Source organism: Felis catus, chromosome D4 (assembly GCF_018350175.1).
Source record: "Felis catus isolate Fca126 chromosome D4, F.catus_Fca126_mat1.0, whole genome shotgun sequence".
In the NCBI taxonomy this organism is placed as follows: Eukaryota; Metazoa; Chordata; class Mammalia; order Carnivora; family Felidae; genus Felis; species Felis catus.
In genome coordinates, this window is record NC_058380.1 from 4,418,378 (window position 1) to 4,437,050 (window position 18,673).

The window sequence follows — 18,673 nt, forward strand, 5'->3', positions numbered from 1 at the left end:
CTCAAATGCGAGAAAATTGTTACTGCTTCCCTCTCCTTGGAAAGTTTCCAAACTTATGATCGCCTGGGCCAAACTAGAAGACAAACAAAGTACGCGCTGAACACACATTTCGGTTTTCCCCAAGTCAGGGGAGAAACCCCCGCCCCGCCCCCCCAGTGAGTAAAATGAAGAAGATTTTCATATCCACTCCTGCAACTTAAGTTGCCTTCTCTTTTCCGGAAAGTCAAGTGCAAGGGAGCAGAAGCTCTGTCTTTGTCTTTGTCACCAATCCTTTATTGAAACTGGTAACCGACACACTTTATAACAGAACAACAAAAATAATGTTCAATATGTACAGCCTTTGCGACAGACTATTTGACTATACACAAGGCAGAGTGATAACACAATCTAATCTCCGTAATAACCTGTGCACAGAAAGACACCCAGCAGACAGCATGTGGACACATACAGTGGAATGACATCACGGGTCCAGTGAAACTCCCGCCTAATACAAAACGTACTCCTCTATTGCAAATGACGGCTTTCTAAACACCCAGAGCGTTTCAGTAGTAGTCTACCCCGAGTCCGAGGCGGAGATCTGGTGTGTGGCTATGAGTCTCTTCAGTGACACCACCTCTGCAGACAAGTTTGCTATCATCCCCTGCTTCAGAAACAAATTCTCCGGGTCAGAGACTTGGTAACCGCCGTCCTTCATTTCTACAACTCCCGTTTTGAAGCTGTTCTGAGTTTTGCCGTTCAGTTCTTTTTGATGCCAGTGTTCCGATTTGAGAGACCAATCCTGGATGTTAGTCACCTGCACTGAGAAAGGGGGGAGGGAAGAGTGTACCATACTCGGGGCGCTATGCTTCTCCAGTTCGAAATGCCTCTTCGGCGTCCCGTCCACGGGCGAGGACGGCTTTTGCGTGGCCTCAAACTCGTGATCGAAGGCTTCGACTTTGATCTGCATGGCTTTGGCTTTGATGCGAAGCTTGTGCGGCAAGGCCGAGGAGTTCACTTCCGGAACTTTCACCACGGTGGCGTGCACGCGCTGAAGCTCCACGGGAGAGTGGATGGGGCCCTTGGGGACCTGCTGCTCGTCTTCTCCATCCGAGGACTTCCCCACCGCGCCGTCCTCGGTCTCCGACGTCCTGGGGGAGTTGCTGGAGGACCGGGCGGCCTGCAGCAGAGGCGGGGAGTGGGAGTAGCCGGGGAAGGCGGTCCCCATGAGGTTCCGGTACACGGAGGCCCGGTAGGCGCCCCGCTCGTCGCCAGGCTCCCTGGCGTAGCTCTCCAGCTCCACCGGCTCTTGCTTGATGGCCTGGAACTTGCCGTCGGGGCTCCCGCAGCCACCCCGCGCGGCCCCGTCCTGCGCGTGCTCCAGCGAGGACACCTCGGAGACGTCGGACAGGGAGGCCTGCGGGGAGTGCTTGATGACCGAGATGCAGCCGCTCGTCACCATCGCGGGCTCGTGCTCGTCCGCGAAGGGGCCGGCGCTGGACTTGGCCGCCTGGTAGTCTTGAAAGTACACAGCCGTGGAATGGCTGAGCTTCTGGATCTCCTGGGCGTACGCCGCAGAGCTGATCAAGCCAAACTTCAGCTTGAGGGAGAGCAGCTCGGCCTTCAGGGTGGCGTTCTCCTCGCCCAGCGCGATCAGCTTGTTCTCCAGGACCAGGTCGTTGAGCCGCCGCTTCTCCCGGGAGCGCTTGGCCGCTTCGTTGTTCTTCCGCCGCTTCTCCCAGTACATGGCGTCCTTCTTGTCGTCGGGGATGAACTCCCGCTTCCGCCGGCACGCCGAGGACTTGCTCTTCCCCACGCTGCCCTCGCCCAGCAGCAGCTCCTCGCCGGCCGTCAGCTCCTCGGAGACGTCGGCCAGGGCCGGGCCGAGCACCGTCATCTTGTCCGCGCCGCTCCCGGCGTCCAGGGACGCCTGCTCCTTCTTCACCGTCTGCATCTTCCTCAGCTGCATCCGAGTCACGCGCGAGCGATTCCCCGCGACTCACCACCTGCGCTCTGACAGCGGCGGCGGGAGAGCCATCAACAGGCTTCCTCCTTCCGGTCCGCGGGGCGAGACGGGTCTCTCCGGCTCGGCGGTCTGTCCCCGGGGCGACCTGCAACACAGCGAAGGAAGAGTCACCCGTCTGGCAAATGCTTATCGCCCACCGCGCACCGGGAACCGCGCTACGCACGCAGGGCCCACGGGTCTGCTCTGCGCCAGAGACCCAGCTCTCTCCCGGGGCGCCTGGGGGCCCAGTCGGTTGGGCGTCCGACTTCGGCTCGGGTCACGATCTCGCGGTTCGCGGGTTCGAGCCCCGCGTCGGGATCCGTGCTGACCGCTTGGGGCCTGGAGCCCGCTTCGGATTCTGTGCCTCCCTCTCTCTCTCTCTCTGCCCCTCCCTCGCTCATACTCCGTCTCTCTCTCTCAAAAATAAATATTAAAAAAAAAAGACACAGCTCTTTCCTTCAAAGAGTCTGCCATCCAGAAAAGGAAATAGGTAAGTAGTACAGGACAGGACCCCCCCCCCCCCCCCCCGCTCCCTGGGACCTCTCAGCGGAGTGCCACGTGGCCCAGGAAGAGGGGTGCAGCAACGCGCGTGCCCAGGGAGAAACAGAGGCAGGCTGTTTCAGCAGCAGAAGCGTGGGGCCGGCGCGCAGACAGGGGCCTCCCAGGAGGGAAGGACAGATGGCCTCTGGGGGGGTTAAGTTTTTGGTGCTCCTGAATAATTTCAGATGACATCTCTATTATCACCGCAAGGCAAGCAAGACCACCTCTTTCTTCCAAGGAACCTTCCCAGGTGAGCTCCGATATCCGGAAACAAATTCTGCAATCACACGGAACAAAATATATAACGGGTGCCAAATTTGTTTCCGTGAAAATGAAAACAGAAGCCACCCAAACCGACTGACTTGAAGTTGTCTCGACCTGACTCTCAACGGGGACACACCCCTGACTGCCTGCTGGGCTCGTGTCCACAGCTCATCGTGCCAGGTGGCCCAGGATTCTTCCCAACGAAGCCACCTCTCCTGGTACATCTGCGCTCCACCATTAGATAGATATGTTCTTTTTTTCTGGTTCCTTCGAATTGATTCGTCAAACCTCCACTTTAGATTGAAGCATCCTAAGTGCTTTTTTTTTTTATTTTTGGTCCCGAAAAGTCTGCCACAATAGATTTCATTTAGACAGTAGTTTGGGACGAAAATAAACAGTTACTATTCAAAGGGTTTTGTTTTTTTTTTTTAAGTACAGTGCATTCCTGAAACTTGAAGTTATTTTAAACCTAGAGAATATAATTATGGAAAGAATTTCTTTCCATTTTACTAATGAGTTTCAAACAAAATATATGAAAAAAAAAATAAACCCTCAAAAATAGAACCATCAGCTGGCTTCCTTTTCCACTGATGAGATATTTGTAATCTGAATTTGGCTTGACATGAGGTAATAAACCCATATTAGGTTCCAGTAACAATCTTTTTGTGGTGGTTTTTGGATCTGTGTTTCTAGACGGGGCTTCTCTGCCTAATTTCCCAGTAGGCAATACTTTCATAAAGGAGATATGGAGAGACAACCGTTCATTCAGCACTATCTGTATGGCACGCTCCCTTGCCACATTAAAAACCCTGACTGTTCTTGCTTACGTCACTCTCTCTTTTTTGTACATAGTATTGTGATGACTAATGAAATGAAGTCTAATTCTATCAGCTGGAAAAGAGTGCCAGCTTCTTGTGTCTTTTCCAGAAGGAACAGAAGAAATGATGTAATGATTTCAGGATCATAAAGAAGGTTTACTGCCATGTTTTTTTGTGTTTTTTTGTTGTTGTTGTTGTTGTTTTTTGTCCATCAAACTGAGCCAACATGCAAACGGTCGGTTGCGATGTAGTGAAACCCGTGATTAAGAATACCAGGTTTCTGTTTGTTTTTGATAATACGGCGTTAGCAGGGAACAAAGACACGGAGTGTGCACAGTGGGCAGGGATGTTGTAGAAAGGGAAATCTTTTCTGGTTATCTCTTCGCAGAACAACACTGCTTTCTGTAGTTCCGCTCAGGTTTCATCTTCTGACGTGAAAACCCACGTTTCCTCTACATACTGGGTGGGCTCTTCCCTGCTACGAGAGACTTCTGATCCCCAGCTCGGTTAGGTCTCTACCAAGTGTGGAGGCAAAGAGTCAGAGTTCCAGCAGCAGGGGACAAGTGCATCGATCTTTTCTGGGGAGCCCTTCAAACCACCACCGGATCCTCAGGTCCTACTGGTGTTTTGTTTTGTTTTGTTTTGAGCCATCAGATAGTTCCTTTCAAGGATATCTTTTTTCTACTGGAGACTCACTCTCTCTGTGCATTTAAAAAAGTTTTCTTTTAATGTTTATTATTTATTTTTGAGAGAGAGGTAGAGAGACAGGGTGTGAACAGGGGAGGGGCAGAGAGAGACACAGAATCTGAAGCAGGCTCCAGGCTCCCAGCTGTCAGCACAGAGACCCACATGGGACTTGAACTCACGGACCAGGAGATCATGACCTGAATGGAAGTTGGATGCTCAACCGACTGAGCCCCGCCCCCAGGTGCCCCTTTCCCATGCATTTTAAAATGTGTCCCTTGTTTTTTTTTTTTTTAAAAGAAGTCACATTCCTTTTACATGTGCCTCCCCAATGAGTTTTCACAGCTAGGCTTTTGAAATGCCACACCTTTCTGTCTTCGTTACTCTTCCTAAACTTGTCCTTATTTCATTGTTTCCAATCTTCCAGTGGGTTGGGACGTTTTTAGCCTCCTGGTCCAAAGGCTGCCCATGCCATGAGTGTGGGTGAGTGGGGCAGGCAGCCCTCACTGTGCGAAGGACACTGTCCCACCTCCGTTTAACGCAAGTACCCCCCCCCCCCCCGCCTTGTCTTAACTTCTCTTTCACCCCCTGCTTCTCACCGTCTACGTGCTTGATGTCCACTCTGGCATCTCTACAACTTTGTCGGCACGTTCAACACCTACAGAAATGCTCATTTCTTTTTACTTAATCTTCTTCCGATTTGAGATGTACTACGTGTACTAGAATCTGGGCATCTCCCCTCATCTGCAAGTATAAATTGTCTCTCTGACTCCATTGGCAAATGACCGCCTGCTACCTTAGAGTACTTTCTGCAGTATTTTTTACCGAATAACCTTGCAGTGTTGGAAAGAGTTGATCATAAGTGTGAGAAAACGCAGGGGCGCCTGGGTGGCTCAGTCGGTTAAGTGTCCGACTCCAGCTCAGGTCATGATCTCGGGGCTCGTGAATTCAAGCTCTGGGGCTCTATGCTGACAGCTCGGAGCCCGGAGCCTGCTTCGGATTCTGTGCCTCCCTCTCTCTCTGCCCCTGCCCCACTCATGCTGTCTGTCTGTCTGTCTCTCTCTCTCTCTCTCTCCCTCTCAAAGTATACATTAAAAAAATTTTTTTAGTAAGTGTGAGATAATGCAGGCAGAGGTGCTGATGTTGTATACCGTATCTCAATACAGGTTTGTTTTATGTGTCCAAATCCTCTGCAAAATTTTTCAGGGTCCGAAGTAGTACCTTTGTATCCTAGCAACAAAGTGAATGTATAGGTGCCCAACATTTGATTGACAGTCACTCACCTGCCTTGTCTAAGAAAGTTTTGTATCTAAACAACTTTCTCATGTTTTTTTTCACTGAAGATGATTATGTAAATCCTAAAAAAAAGACATCTTACTTACTCCCAGAGAGCTTCTCTTTTTCATTAACTGATTTATTCGGCACACACGGAGCACCAACTGTGTGGACCAGGCACGGAGCCAGACTGGAGGGAGGGGAAAAACAAACTCTCAAGAATCAAGGAGCTCCTCGTCTCCCGAGCGAGCCAGACCGGCGATCACAGGGCTGAAGGAGGCGTGCTCGAGGGGTGCCGTGACCGCGGGGGGCCTGGTGCACACAGCACATCATTTCTAGCCCGCTTTTTTTCTTGGTAGGGTGGTGATAACACGAGCCACCGTGACAGGTGCCACCCACTAAACTACGCAGCAGGCACCAGGAGCCTCTCGTATTTCTGTTACCCTCACAATGACCATTTTGGGAAGAGAAAACAAAGGCTCAGAGAAGTTAAGTGACTTGCCCAGTGTCCCACAGCTATTAAGTAGCAGGGCTCAGCCCAGATGCGGGTCCTGTTCCCCCACCAGCACCCTCTCCGACACCTGCACGGGGCCGCTCTGTGCACCTACGGTTCCTGTTCTGCATCACTCCCACTCTTGAGACATACACACCCGTTTGCTGAGTTACGTTGGGGGCAGAAAGCCACTATTAGATGCTGCCAGAACTTCCCTTAAGACAACAAAGGTACCCCCGGGAACTTTTCTCCAGCTTCTTTGGAGTTGTTTCCTATCTGGAGAGTATTTCACGAATTGAGAAAACATTCTAAACTTTCATCTCTGCTAAAAGGTTAATCTCCTGACCTTCCTATAGGCTAACATAGGGAAAAAGAAAAATTATAGTAGGGGCATTGTCGCCTACGAGGTTTTTTGTTTTGGGGGTTTTTTTGGTACTAAACCAAAGTGTGTCCGTTTTCAACATGGAGGGGAGGCGCGTAGTTAGAACACAGAGAGACTGAGTGACTTTCCCAAAGTCACACAGCACTGAAGGGCAGAGGCAGGCCTTAGACTGTCTTTACGCCCCTGGATGATGAGTGTAAAGGATGCTCGACTACGAGCCTTCTAGCACATCAGCACACATGCTCAGCTAATGGTTTCATTTCAAACTCCACTGTTTTCCCTCAGGACTGACTGAACACCGACTTGGCCTCTGCATCGTGTTTTCAGACCGCCACGAGCGTGCGCCTCGATTTCCTTTCTCTAGTGACCGCCCCCAGCTGCCAGTTCTGTGACACTCGCATGCCCGGAGCGGTCAGCTTCAACACACCCACCGGGTAATCGGACTGCTGCATGAAAACACGAGTGAAAAGGGACACTGAAGGGCAGGAGACGCCGCATTGCAGTTGACACACACCGTCCCATCCCTGGGACGAACGTGCCGTCTCTGGTTAAGGCTTCTTAACATCACGCTATCCACTATGGGCGGGAGTTCTGTTTTGTGAACGCAGAGTTTCAACGTCTGTTCCAGTCAGGTGACCTAAACGTTGTTTTAAATTAAGACGAAAGTCTGGTTTAAGAAATTCTCCAAAAGAATAAAAGTTCCCAACGTGAAGTTCTGCACCTCATGCTTCCTCAAGGAGTGACATCGTCACCCATGTTTACCATGACAGACCTGTACCTTCCCTGGTCCCCAGCGCACCTGTCACAAAAATCATAGATGGGACGCCTGGGGGCTCTGTCCGGTAAGCATCTAACTCTTGATTTCAGCTCTGGTCGATGATCTCCCAGTGCGTGGGATCGAGCCCCGCGTCGGGCTCAGGTCAATGATCTCCCAGTGCGTGGGATCGAGCCCCACGTCGGGCTCAGGTCAATGATCTCCCAGTGCGTGGGATCGAGCCCCGCGTCGGGCTCAGGTCAATGATCTCCCAGTGCGTGGGATCGAGCCCCGCGTCGGGCTCAGGTCAATGATCTCCCAGTGCGTGGGATCGAGCCCAGCGTCGGGCTCAGGTCAATGATCTCCCAGTGCGTGGGATCGAGCCCCGCGTCGGGCTCAGGTCAATGATCTCCCAGTGCGTGGGATCGAGCCCAGCGTCGGGCTCAGGTCAATGATCTCCCAGTGCGTGGGATCGAGCCCCGCGTCAAGCGGGCACTTCTGACCTCGCAGAGCCTGCTTGGGGTTCTCCCTCTCTTTCTGCCCCTCTCCCCCACTCTCTTTCTCTCTCTCAAAATGAATACATAGACTTAAAAAAAGAAAAGGAAAATCATGGTTGACAATTCAAGCTCTTTACAAAACAAGAAGGAAAATTTTGTTTCAAGCATCTAAAATCTTACCAGTAGTGTGGCCACTACGATCGACCTCGACACATTTTGTCATTAATGATCTCTTTAAAGGGGAAGTCTTACTGCAAACTGCTTGCATTAAACATCTTGACTTAAAAATTCTGTCAATGCAAGATGAAATACTATTTAATGGGCTCCCCATTTCGGAAGCATTTTTTATAGAATTACCTCATTTTCCTGCACTCTCTGGATGTGCCATGTACTCCCTCAGAGTTGTAGCAGAGATGACATTAAAGAAAAAAATTATTTCATGTTAAATTGTAAACGGTCTCTCCACGAAGCAGACAGCTGCTTGTTTTTAAGATGAGTGCCATTTCAGTGAAAAAGTAAATGAATAAAGCTAACCAATTCACAGCCCTTTAAACTGTTAAAACTAGCAACACGTTAACCTTCATTTCTTGCTGTGGGTGGGACAGAGTCCAGGACATGATTGTTTCAATAAAATGCTTTACTTCTTTCCCTGGCTAAGAATAAAATCCAGTACTTAAGAGCAGAGATAGAACAGGAAAAGAATACACACATGCAATCACAGGGCTGTGGTGGTGGGGGGGGGGGGGGCAGGGAGAACTCAGGAGGCATTGAACTTGCAAGGGGATTTGCTAATCCGGCTGAAAACAAAGGCTTTTTTTTTTTTTGTAAAGTAATCTCCATAACCAACATGGGATCTCAGGACCCCGAGATCAAGAGTTGTATGCTCTACTGACTGAACCACCCAGGCTCCCCAAAGACTTTTTTTAAAAAGATATTTATTTACTTTTAATTATTTTTAGCGTTTATTTATTCTTGAGAGACAGAGAGAGAGAAAAAAACAGAGTATAAGCAGGGGAGGGGCAGAGAGAGAGAGGGAGACACAGAATCCAAAGCAGGCTCCAGGCTCTGAGCTGTCAGCACAGAGCAGGACGCAGGGTTCGAACTCACAAACTGCGAGATTATGACCTCAGCTGAAGTCGGATGCTCAACGGATTGAGCCACCCAGGCACCGCATCGCTTTTTTTTTTTTTTTTTTAATAAAACTATGTTAAGCCTTTCTAATTGCCAATGAAGTGCCTCCCATTCAATAATACAATTCTGTCTCTAGTAACACAGGCTTGAACCCTAACATTAGAGAGAAGTGTGTACTTGACCCAGATACAGGCACACACATAAAGTGATTCTCACACTTCACCAAAATCTGTCCTATCATAGCAACAAATTAACCTACTTTTTCTATTTGGGCGCCTCTGTAAATAAATGTGTCAAAACCTGATGGAGTTTACGAGTTTTTACCATACGTGGAAATATTTCAAGTTGCTTGCTCTCTCATCCTCAACAAAGGACTACTTAAAAATCAGATTTAATCGGAATAAATAGGACAGTGCTGCATTTTGTGATAGCAGAGCTGAAATATGAAATAGTACAGCTTGACACTCTTATAAAAGAAGACGTGTTTGTAGCTTAGCGCACAATAGAAATACTCCGAAGACCGTGTGCAGAGATGCTAACATGTACAAACAACCGAACGGCCTGGGGAAATACAGACCAAAGGCTCTCACTGAAGAGGGAGAGGAATCTGGGGGGGCGGGGGGGGGGGAGGGCAGGGAGTGGAACGGTAGAACATTTTTCAAAAGCCGCAGTCACTTCGAAAGGGGGACATTCGTTTCCTTGATACTTCCAAAGATAATGGATGGGTCCAACGAGTAATCTGAAATCCTAAGGGACACCGGCAATCGGCAATCGCGAGGTAACCCCCTTATAGGAAATTCTGCCATGGGCACGCCACCGCAGAGCACGTGCGGGATGAATAATGATAGCAGAGAAAGTTCTTGAATGTCTGGAATCACACTGAAGTTCCCCTCAGCTTGACTTGTCAATTTCTTCTATTTAATTTCACTTTCTTTGACAGTGGGCAAGATGATTACAAACGTATGGATAGGGCAGATTTTTTTTTTTTTTTAAGTGTTTCGGTGTTTACCTGAAGGCTATTTAATTGCAGTTTCAGATTCTTTTTAAGAGTTAACTGATAAAAGCCACCGTGTTCTGATAACCAAGAGCCTTATAATACAAAGATCATTCTGACTCCAAAGAAACGGAGTCCTCAAAACAGATTATTATGAATGGCATCTAGAAAATCCCTACTAAACTTTCTCATCATAAAAACAAGCATAAGCTCTCTAATTAAAACCGTATGAAAAACAGCAATTTTTTTGACGCAGTATTTTTTTTTTAACGACAGGAAAAGTATTTGCAAAGAAATTTGAGAGGTAATTGGGGGTAGTGGTAATACAGATTCATTTTGAAACTGAAAAGCTCTTATGTAATGTCTGTGATCAAAGGTCAACATCTTTCGACATTCTCCACGAGTCCGATCTGGATAAAAAGCAACTCAAATATAATTTAGGAAAATAACAAGATATCAAACAATGTGTTAATGCTGTGAAATACTGGCATACCTTACAAAACCCAGAAATGCATATTAAAGGAAACTTCAATTACATTGTTTCTGTCATATTTTGAACCGAATCCCAAGTTGCTCTCATTCCCTCAATACAAATTAAAAATAAACAACTCCTCACAGCATCACTGCCATCTGGATTACAATGGAAATAATGAAGTATGTGTGATTTTAGCTCGGGTAAAAATAAAGCCGAGGCAATATGACTGCACCTTTTCCATCCCATGCTCCGATCACGTTCACGTCTCGGAACTGACTATGGACCCAGGCAAGGTCAACTAGAAATATCCACTGGGCTGGTGAGTCAGGCAGTTGCTCAACACGGGTAAGCGCTCTAACAAAGGGTTTTTAATTTTCAGGCTGTTGCATCACACCGATGTTATAATTGCCCTTCGCAAAGATAAGCCCTTAACACAGAAAAGGAAATTGTTTCAAAAGCTGCAGTGAGCTTGCACTCATGCGCTGGGGAGGGGGAGAGACAGCCCGTTTTCGGGCCGGTGGTCGGGCTCTGTGCCTCCAGTCCCTCACCTATAAAATGGGGACGGTGACGGAACACAGCACAGTGGCCAGGCACACGCAGGGCTAGGGTCTAGGGAGGATTAGCTCTTAATTTCATTTCTGAAGGATGAGCAGCATCGAGGCAACCAGGGTGATGAGTCCCAGGCTGTGTCAGCCTCTCGTGATTCTTAGGGAAGCACTGCCCCATGTCGATCGGACGAAATCTTCTCTTAATTAATCAAAAGGGCTGAACGTGACCGGCTTCACGGAGCACGGCCTCGGTTTCCAACCACCCAGGCTGCACCCAGTCCTTCCCAGACGTGTCATCTGTGGGGTCCCACGAGCCGCGGCTGGTCTCGGACCATACGAGTTTGCAAGTGGACGATCCAGGCCAAGGGAAACCGTCACAGAGAGGTGAAGGGAACTGGAAAAGGCCGCGCTGTGTGGCACTCTTTACATCATTCCTGCCCTCCCCCCATCGCACCCCTGTGTTCCTTCTAACACTTCCCCAAAATATTAACCCAGTGACTTGGGTGGTTGTACAGTACGTCAAGAACTCCCTTCAAACTTAAATCACCGTGGAACGCAATGGCACAATTTTGGTGGAGGGTTGGGGGGGGGGGGGCGGTTGTTAGAACAAAAACATATTCCAAGAAGGATCTTCACCTACAGGCTTCACTCAAACTTCCATCCTTACTATCACTGGACAGAGACTTAGGCAGAGGAAAAAAATCAAGGTGAGCATCTTTATTAAAAAACAAAACAACCCGGTTTCTGGTCAACTACACGAGGAAAGCTGAGCTCCTCACAACTACCCAGCTGGACAGGTTGTGTGTGCTCGGTTTACCGGGGACACCAGTGGAGATCCCAGCACCTCCCAAACCCCAGGTTGGGGCTTGGACCCGGCTCTTCGGGGCCTGAGCTCTTAGCGCTTCGCCAAAGCTGGCCCCGACCCATTGACAGCGGCCTTGGAGCTCAGGAGAGAAACCGACTGGGGGCAGGGATGCGGCACGTGACCCCACAGAAGAAACTTTCCAACGGAGTGGACTGCCGGCGAACACCTGTGATGTGGTCGTGGCTTCACTGCGAACCAGTTGAGCTCACTCTCTTGAAGTCTCTACGCCAGGATGAAAGTACTGTAGTCTTACAGTAGGACGGCGGCGTCTACGTGGGCGTTTTGATTTCTACTTTATTTTGAACTCGGGGGATTCAAGTTCTTTCTACTCTAGCCTCTGACCGCAAGAAGTAAAGGTTCAAAAAAAAAAAAAAGAAAGAAAGAAAGAAAGAAAAATGCATCCACTCGACTAGCCACAGTCAAGCTGGGGCGCTCCTTCCCATCGCCACCGTCAATGCTGGAGCGCCCCCACCCCCAGTGCCTGTGGTCTGTTGACATTTGGAGGTTTTCTCGGTCTTTCTCACTTCACCAATCCAGAAGCACTTGGCTCCGGCTCCAAAATACAATGAAGCTGCAGGAACAAAGGTGTCCGCGGTGCTCAGCAGCTCACCGGGGAAGAGCAGGAGGCAGGCCGCCAGAGCTGCCCCGTGGCCCGCCTGGCCTCTCCTCGCGCCTCGCCCCGGGTGCCTCTCGCTCCTCCCCAGCTCCCCTCCCCACCCTGCCCGGCTCCTCTCCGCTCCCCTCCCTCCGCCCGGCGAAGCCTGGGCGCACCCGCACTCCGCAGCCCAGGTCCCCCCGCGCCCCCAGCGCGGCGCCTCACCGGGACCCGCCCCCACCGGGTGGGCGGCGCAGCGGGGCCTCGGCTCTGCCAGGACCCCCTCGCCAGAACAAAGGAATGTGGGGAGGGGGCGCGGAGGCGCGCAGGCCGCGGAGCGGCTCCCGCCCAAGCGCCGCCTAGGGCGCTCCGGGGTCCCGACCCTAGCCTCCCACGCGCCACCCCCGCATCCTAGCCCCCAGCCCCGGTCCCCCGCGGGCCCGCAGGCGGGAGGGGCGCGCCCCTGGAAGTCGCGATCGGAAGGTGGCGCTACGCGGTCCCCAGCAGGCCCGGGGCTCCCAGCCCAACCTCCAAAGTAGGTCGGGGTCTGACACCGGGGCGGGGGTGGGGGGTGGGGTGCTGGAGCGCTATCAGCTTCTTGGAAAGCAACTGCAATTATCTGGGGTAATGTAATTCATTCCGGGGATGAATCTCTGGAACGCGCCCCCCCCCAAAAAAAAACCCCAAACCCTGCTCTTTAATTATTTAAATGTTACGTCAGGGAAAAAAAATCTGACATAGACACCACCATATAAATATATTCACACATAATTACACTACGTCAGAGTGCCGGAGGAAATTCAAAATCTGGGTACATTATATATTCATATATCCTCACTCGAATAAAAACTAGGGTATCTACACGAAAATGCAATCTACTAACCTATATCTGTTTCCCATAAATCATATCTGGTCTGGAGGGGCGGAAAAAAAAACACGATGTGAAATAAATACTTGTGACCTCATTCGCTGTTGTTATTTACAAAAGCCAGGGCCAGAGATGACGCTTGGCCATCCCCTGCTGTTCCCAGGGAACGCAGCACTTTCCTAAAGTGTCCTTTATAAAGATAAATGGGAACCAGCATCCAGCAAATCACCGCGCTCGGCGAAATGCCTTCCTAAAAATACAATCTTATCAAAGGTCTCCGAAGGCGTGAAGTTGAAACTACAGCAAATGGCCTTGAACTTGTATTTGCACACAGCCCTGGAGAAAACACCAGAAATAGCATTGCAAGGCCACAATTGTTAAAATGTGATAGGGCTAAATTTAGAAGAACTCTCATTTCATTTAGGGCAAAAGACACACATTCAGCGGCGGGAGCTAACGCAATGCCTTACCCGGTTGTCTACTTCCCTGTTTAAAATATCCTCAAAAAAAAAAAAAAAAAACTGTGACAGTGACATTTTAAAGGCTGACATTGTCCTACTTTCTTTGTAGCAAGATTATAAAATCACGTAATTAGCTCCCGCTTCCTATGCTGCCTGCCAGCAAATTCGGCAGTTACATAATGCAACATTTCCAGGAAACTATTATGTGATCTGTCTCGTCGTGTCTGAAAAAGCAATGACAATAAGGTGAGAAACAGGGCTGATGGAGTGGAACGCATTAAAAGCACGGAGGTACGGAGGTCAAGACCACAATGGTTCGCCCCAGATTTAAAAATAATAGCTCGCAACAGCTACGGGGCAAACCCCGGGAGTATCCAAGATCAGAATACAACCCGAGGGGTTCTTCGCGTTTTGCAGGAGGCGTGTGTACAAAATCTCCGTCTTTATCCGGGACGTGCCAATAACGACCTCCTGTCCAACGCCGCGCCACAATTTCCAAATCATCGCACACGTACGCGCACATTCCCACATCAGCCCCGTAACCCGAGCCAATATTTCACCGTGGGCAGATTATGCAATCCGGGCAAGGACGAATCCTACAACCTTCTCGGGCGCTGGTAAGACACGCTGACGACAAACGGGCTGGAAGACGTCCGTGCAGACACAGCCCCCGACACAAACAGACGCGGCGCACGCATTCTCCGAATGCCGTCACGGTTCACGCGAGCTGCGCTCTTTCCCAGCAAGAAGATCAAGGCTCGTCCCATTTACTCGGCACCCCCCTCCGCCCCCCCCCACCCCCCGCACACACCCCCGCCGCCAGCCCCGCAGAAGGGACGAGAAAGGAGGCAGCGAGCGCTGCCCTCCCCGCTCGAGATGGCTCAGCCTCCCCGGCGCGCCTCTCCACCAAAACATCAATTTTCCTGAAATCAGGAGACATTATGCAACAGCGGCGCGGGGGGGAGAGCCAGCCGGCCCGGACTACGTGCCGGCGCCAGGGCGCTGCAATCAAAGCGGCCACCTTCAGGTGGCGAGTCCCCTCCCGGCAAAGCAGCAAAAGTTTATGTCATGAACGCCCCGCGCACACCCGCCGCCGCCGGCCAGCCCCGCGCGCAGCCCGGGCCGCGCGCCCCCGGCAGCGGGCGGGGAGCTGGGGAGCCGGGGCGCGGGGCGCCGGGCCGGGCCGGCGGTGGGCGGAGCGCTTACCGTGTTCCTGCTCCCGGGACGGCGAGCGCCCGGGCGGCGGGGCGGGCGGGAGCGCGGGGGGGGCGGGGGGCCCGGGGCGCGCGGGGCGCGGGCCGGGGCTCCGGGGCGGCGGGCGGGCGGCGGCGAGGGCGCGGCGCGGGAGGCGGGCGGCGCGCCGGGTCCGCGGGCGCCGTGGCCGCGCCGGGAGATGTGTGTTAGTAGGTCAGTTCCGAGCGCCGCGCTACGTCGCCGCCCGCCAGCCTCGCGGTGACGGGCGGCCGCGGCCCCAATCGCCGCGCCCGCACCCGCCCCCGGCCCGCCGCCAATGGCCGCGGCCGGCGGGGGCGGGCTCTCCGCGGCCCCGCCCCCTCCCGGCCCGCCCCCACCCCCTCCCCTCCCCTCCTCTTCTCTCCCCTCCCCTCCCCGCGCCCGCTCCCCCGCCCCGCCGCCCGCGTCCCTCCCCGGGCCGGGGCCAGCGCCACCGCCACCGCCCGAGCGCCCGCGAGGACCCGCGCCCCGCGCCCGGCTCCGGGGCTGCGCCACGGCCGGCGCTTCTGGGGAGGGGGGGGCCGAGCTGGGGAGGGGCCCGCCCAGCCGTCCAGCTCTCCCACCGCTGCCTGCGCCCCCCGGCGATCCGCGCTCACTCACAGCGGCGCTTTTTGTCTCCCCGAGCACGCAGCGGCCCGGCTACCTGTTGCCCACCCAGCACCGGGCCGGGGGGCCGCGGGCGTGGCGCGGACCGCCGCCCGCCCCTCCCCGCACACCCCCGGGAGGACCCCTCCTCCTGGGGGCGGGTGGGGAGGGGGGGGCGGCGCTGGCGAGCCGCCAGCGCTCGGGGCGGGCCGCCGCGGGGAGGGGGGGCCGCCGGCCGGCCGGAGCCCCGCGGGGGCGCTGCGTAGGCGGCGGCGACAATGCCCCCGCGCGTCTCTCCCGGGAGCGCGACGGACCGCGGCCGGGAGAGAAAGCGCCGCGCGCAGACACCGCCCCCTGCGCAATTAGGGCGCAGATGACGGAGGCGAAGTTGTTGCGTAAGACGCCTGGGGAACGAGGCTCGCCGAGGTCCGGCTGCCCTCGGCCGCGCCGAGTGGTGGCCAACGCGGGTGCGCCCTGCCGGCTGGCGGGCCGGCGTGCGCCGCTGGGGCCGGGCTCGGCCGCGCGGGGAGTCTTCCTGTGATCCCGGCGCCGGCGGCTCGTTCGGGGCATCTCTGCCCCTAATCGGACGCGGTCGTCTTCTCCCCCAGATTCCCGGGCTACGTAAGGGACGCGAGGAAATGGGGGAAATGGCACCTCGCGACGCGTTCCCCAGGCATCGCGCTGAGGGCTGTAAAGGCACGTGGCACACACACACACAGCGCGTCTACAGAATGAGAGAGAGAGAGAGACAGAGAGAGAGTCTGCCTTTGCGAAGGGAGCCATATTCCTTACAGTGGCGCACAGACTTGCCAAATACGGGATGTGGCAGGTGGGGAAGGACCTCAGGCCCTACTTGGACTATGCGGGAGCTGGGCTGAATGCCTTCGGTGACTTCCCATTCTTTTCCCTAGGACACATTTCTTCAAGAAGAAAAATTTGAACCAAACCCCAAAGTAAAGAAAGAGAAGAGTAGACTGAACCCCCAGCCCCACCCCGCCACCAGGCTAACATCACTGGTGCCCATCATCAAGCGTAAATCTGCTTGATAAGTTGTCTCTTCTACCTTCCCCGTTCTCCTATTACACAGTTACAAACACCCAAAGGGGGATGCTGAAAAATGCGTATCACCTATCACTTGGTGTTTGGAAAGCCTCACATTTCAAACTATTCTCCAAGGACAATGTTGTGGTTCAGAACACATGCTTGTTCACAACTCATCTGGTAAAGTGTACGTTTACCAACAAGGCCCTGACTATTTAGACATGCAAAGTGGGTTTTAACATCTTCCCCAAGTCCTCTGCCCGGGTGCGCACCAATTCAAGAAGCTCTTCTGTCTGTGGCTTTTGAGCCTGTCCCCTCTAGTCGACATTCATTCCAAAGAGTTGACTCTGCTGATGAAAATGAGGCTTGATTTTGGTTTGTCATTTCCACTTTTCTCATTTGTTATTATTCCGTTCCTTTTTCCAAACCCGCGCAATGCCCGTTAGAGTTTGAAAACCTCCCTTAGATGAAAGTAAAACCAAATCCCTACGCCGGTTGCCTTTTCTGGGTTAGAAGCGCGCTGGTTCCTAGAAATCCAGAACCACTCTACATTACCTCCGCTCCCCCACACCTACAGCATGTTCTCCACGTTGTTCTTCTTTTTGAATAATTGCATAGACTCCCAAAGCTGTCGTAGAATGAGTGGTAAATGGTCTTAGTAGAAGGACGACGTGAAATTCAAGAAAGGTAGAAAACATGCTTGGAGTCACTCAGAAATGATGGGGGTGGGGATTTCTCTGAACTCGGAAACTGGTTCTTTATGCCGAATTTTGAAACCTGAGGCTCCTTTAATTACTTGGGGGTATTTCTAGATTGTGCCTGTATCATTTACGCGCATCAGTTTTGGTCCCCACCCTACTTGGAAATCAGATGAAGTGTAAAAGATGTCTGAGATACCAGCTTAGAAAATAACTCTTTAGCTCCTCCTGGTGATTGGGAAACCGCTGAACAATACGCAGAGGGCTCTGTCCCCATTACCCAAGAGGTGGTGTGTCCAATAGGTGCTAGAACTTTCACCGAATAGGCAGGCACTTGCAGGTGAACACAAGTAAACGGAGCATAAAACCTGAGACATTGGAAACAAATTGCCGCAGGTGGGAGGCTTCTAGGAAGACGTCAGCATGGGCCTGACTTTAGAACAGGGCTGTGACCAGGTCTCTGGGAGGAGAAGGAAGGCAGTTCTGGTTGAAGTCTGAGGTCAAAACTTCCTTATTCTCCGTCTCTCTCGGAAATTGGGGTGGGGGGGGGTCCCGGGGGGAGGAGGCAGGGTCTGTGATAGGGGCTACGGGCAGCAGACCGTTGACCACACTCAGCCATATCTGATTACGCTCCCAATATCCTTTGTGGTTGAGCCAATACAAGGAGAGCAGAATGACCACGAATGTGGCCTCTCCTTCCTAAGATGGAAAACTCCTTTGTGGAACATTCCAGCCAGACGATACCTAAGGGGCCACGTGTGTCCAGAGGTCCTTTCTCGGGGCCTCTTCGGGCACAGGTGGCTGCAACCTCAGATACCTAGTGAGAATTCAGTTAGGTGCATGTGGCCCGCGGCAGCCAGAGAGCCACAAATTGCATTTCAGCTCTCATGGGTTGTTGCGGCACAGGACAATTACAGGGGTCCCAGGACAATTACAGGGGCCCCAGGCTCCAGTTTTTCAAAAGCAAGTGGACATTTAGATTTTTTTTTTTTTTTTTTGGCAAAATATCCTGATTTTTCCAGTGTTGTGAGGCCACTGGTTAAAAAAAGAAAAGATCCTGTGGCTTGGCGGGCTGGAGACCAGACAGGCTGTGCCCTCTGACCGAGAAGTTCCATGGAGATGCCCAGGGAAGGTGCCATCGGAGGCTGGAAGGCAGGCTCCCCGCCGGGAGACCCAGCTTGGACAGCTCCCGTGTGTCTGTTCTAGATCCTGAGTTCTGGATTTCTTTGCAGGAAACCTTCCGTAGCTTAAAACACTTTGGCCACCACTGGGGCCCCAGAGCCCAGGGCCACAGTCTTCCAACCATGCTATGCCTCCTGAGGGTCTGGCGCCCACTTTTTTAGCCCTCACGAACACAAGGGAAGACCACTTCTAGGAATTCGTAAGTTCTAGTTTTATTTTGTTTTCAGGTTGGGGTTTAAATAGGGAGCTAGCGTGGCACCGATTGGCATGGCTCGTCACCCGCAGGAGGCCTGCCCACACCCGTCAGTA

General features: G+C 52.6%; 1 protein-coding gene across 4 annotated transcripts; it reads right to left on the reverse strand.

The window, feature by feature from the left end:
- Positions 1-251: 251 nt before the first annotated feature.
- NFIL3 (nuclear factor, interleukin 3 regulated) lies at positions 252-15,583 on the reverse strand. Of its 4 annotated transcripts, none has more exons than XM_023243253.2 (2): positions 15,459-15,583; positions 252-2,087 (listed from the first exon to the last, which is right to left on the reverse strand). In XM_023243253.2, the coding sequence occupies exon 2, from the start codon at positions 1,943-1,945 to the stop codon at positions 554-556; it is 1,392 nt and encodes a 463-aa protein (XP_023099021.1). In that variant the 5' UTR covers positions 1,946-2,087; positions 15,459-15,583; the 3' UTR covers positions 252-553. The 4 variants fall into 4 exon arrangements, with proteins under 4 accessions (XP_023099021.1, XP_023099020.1, XP_006939095.1 ...); XM_023243252.2 differs by lacking the exon at positions 15,459-15,583 and adding an exon at positions 14,832-14,948; XM_006939033.5 differs by lacking the exon at positions 15,459-15,583 and adding an exon at positions 14,229-14,413.
- Between the last annotated feature and the right edge of the window lie 3,090 nt (positions 15,584-18,673).

Coding starts and splice junctions, on each gene's coding strand:
- NFIL3 (XM_023243253.2), bottom strand. CDS start 1,945: ATGCAGCTGAGGAAGATGCAGACGGTGAAGAAGGAGCAGGCGTCCCTG.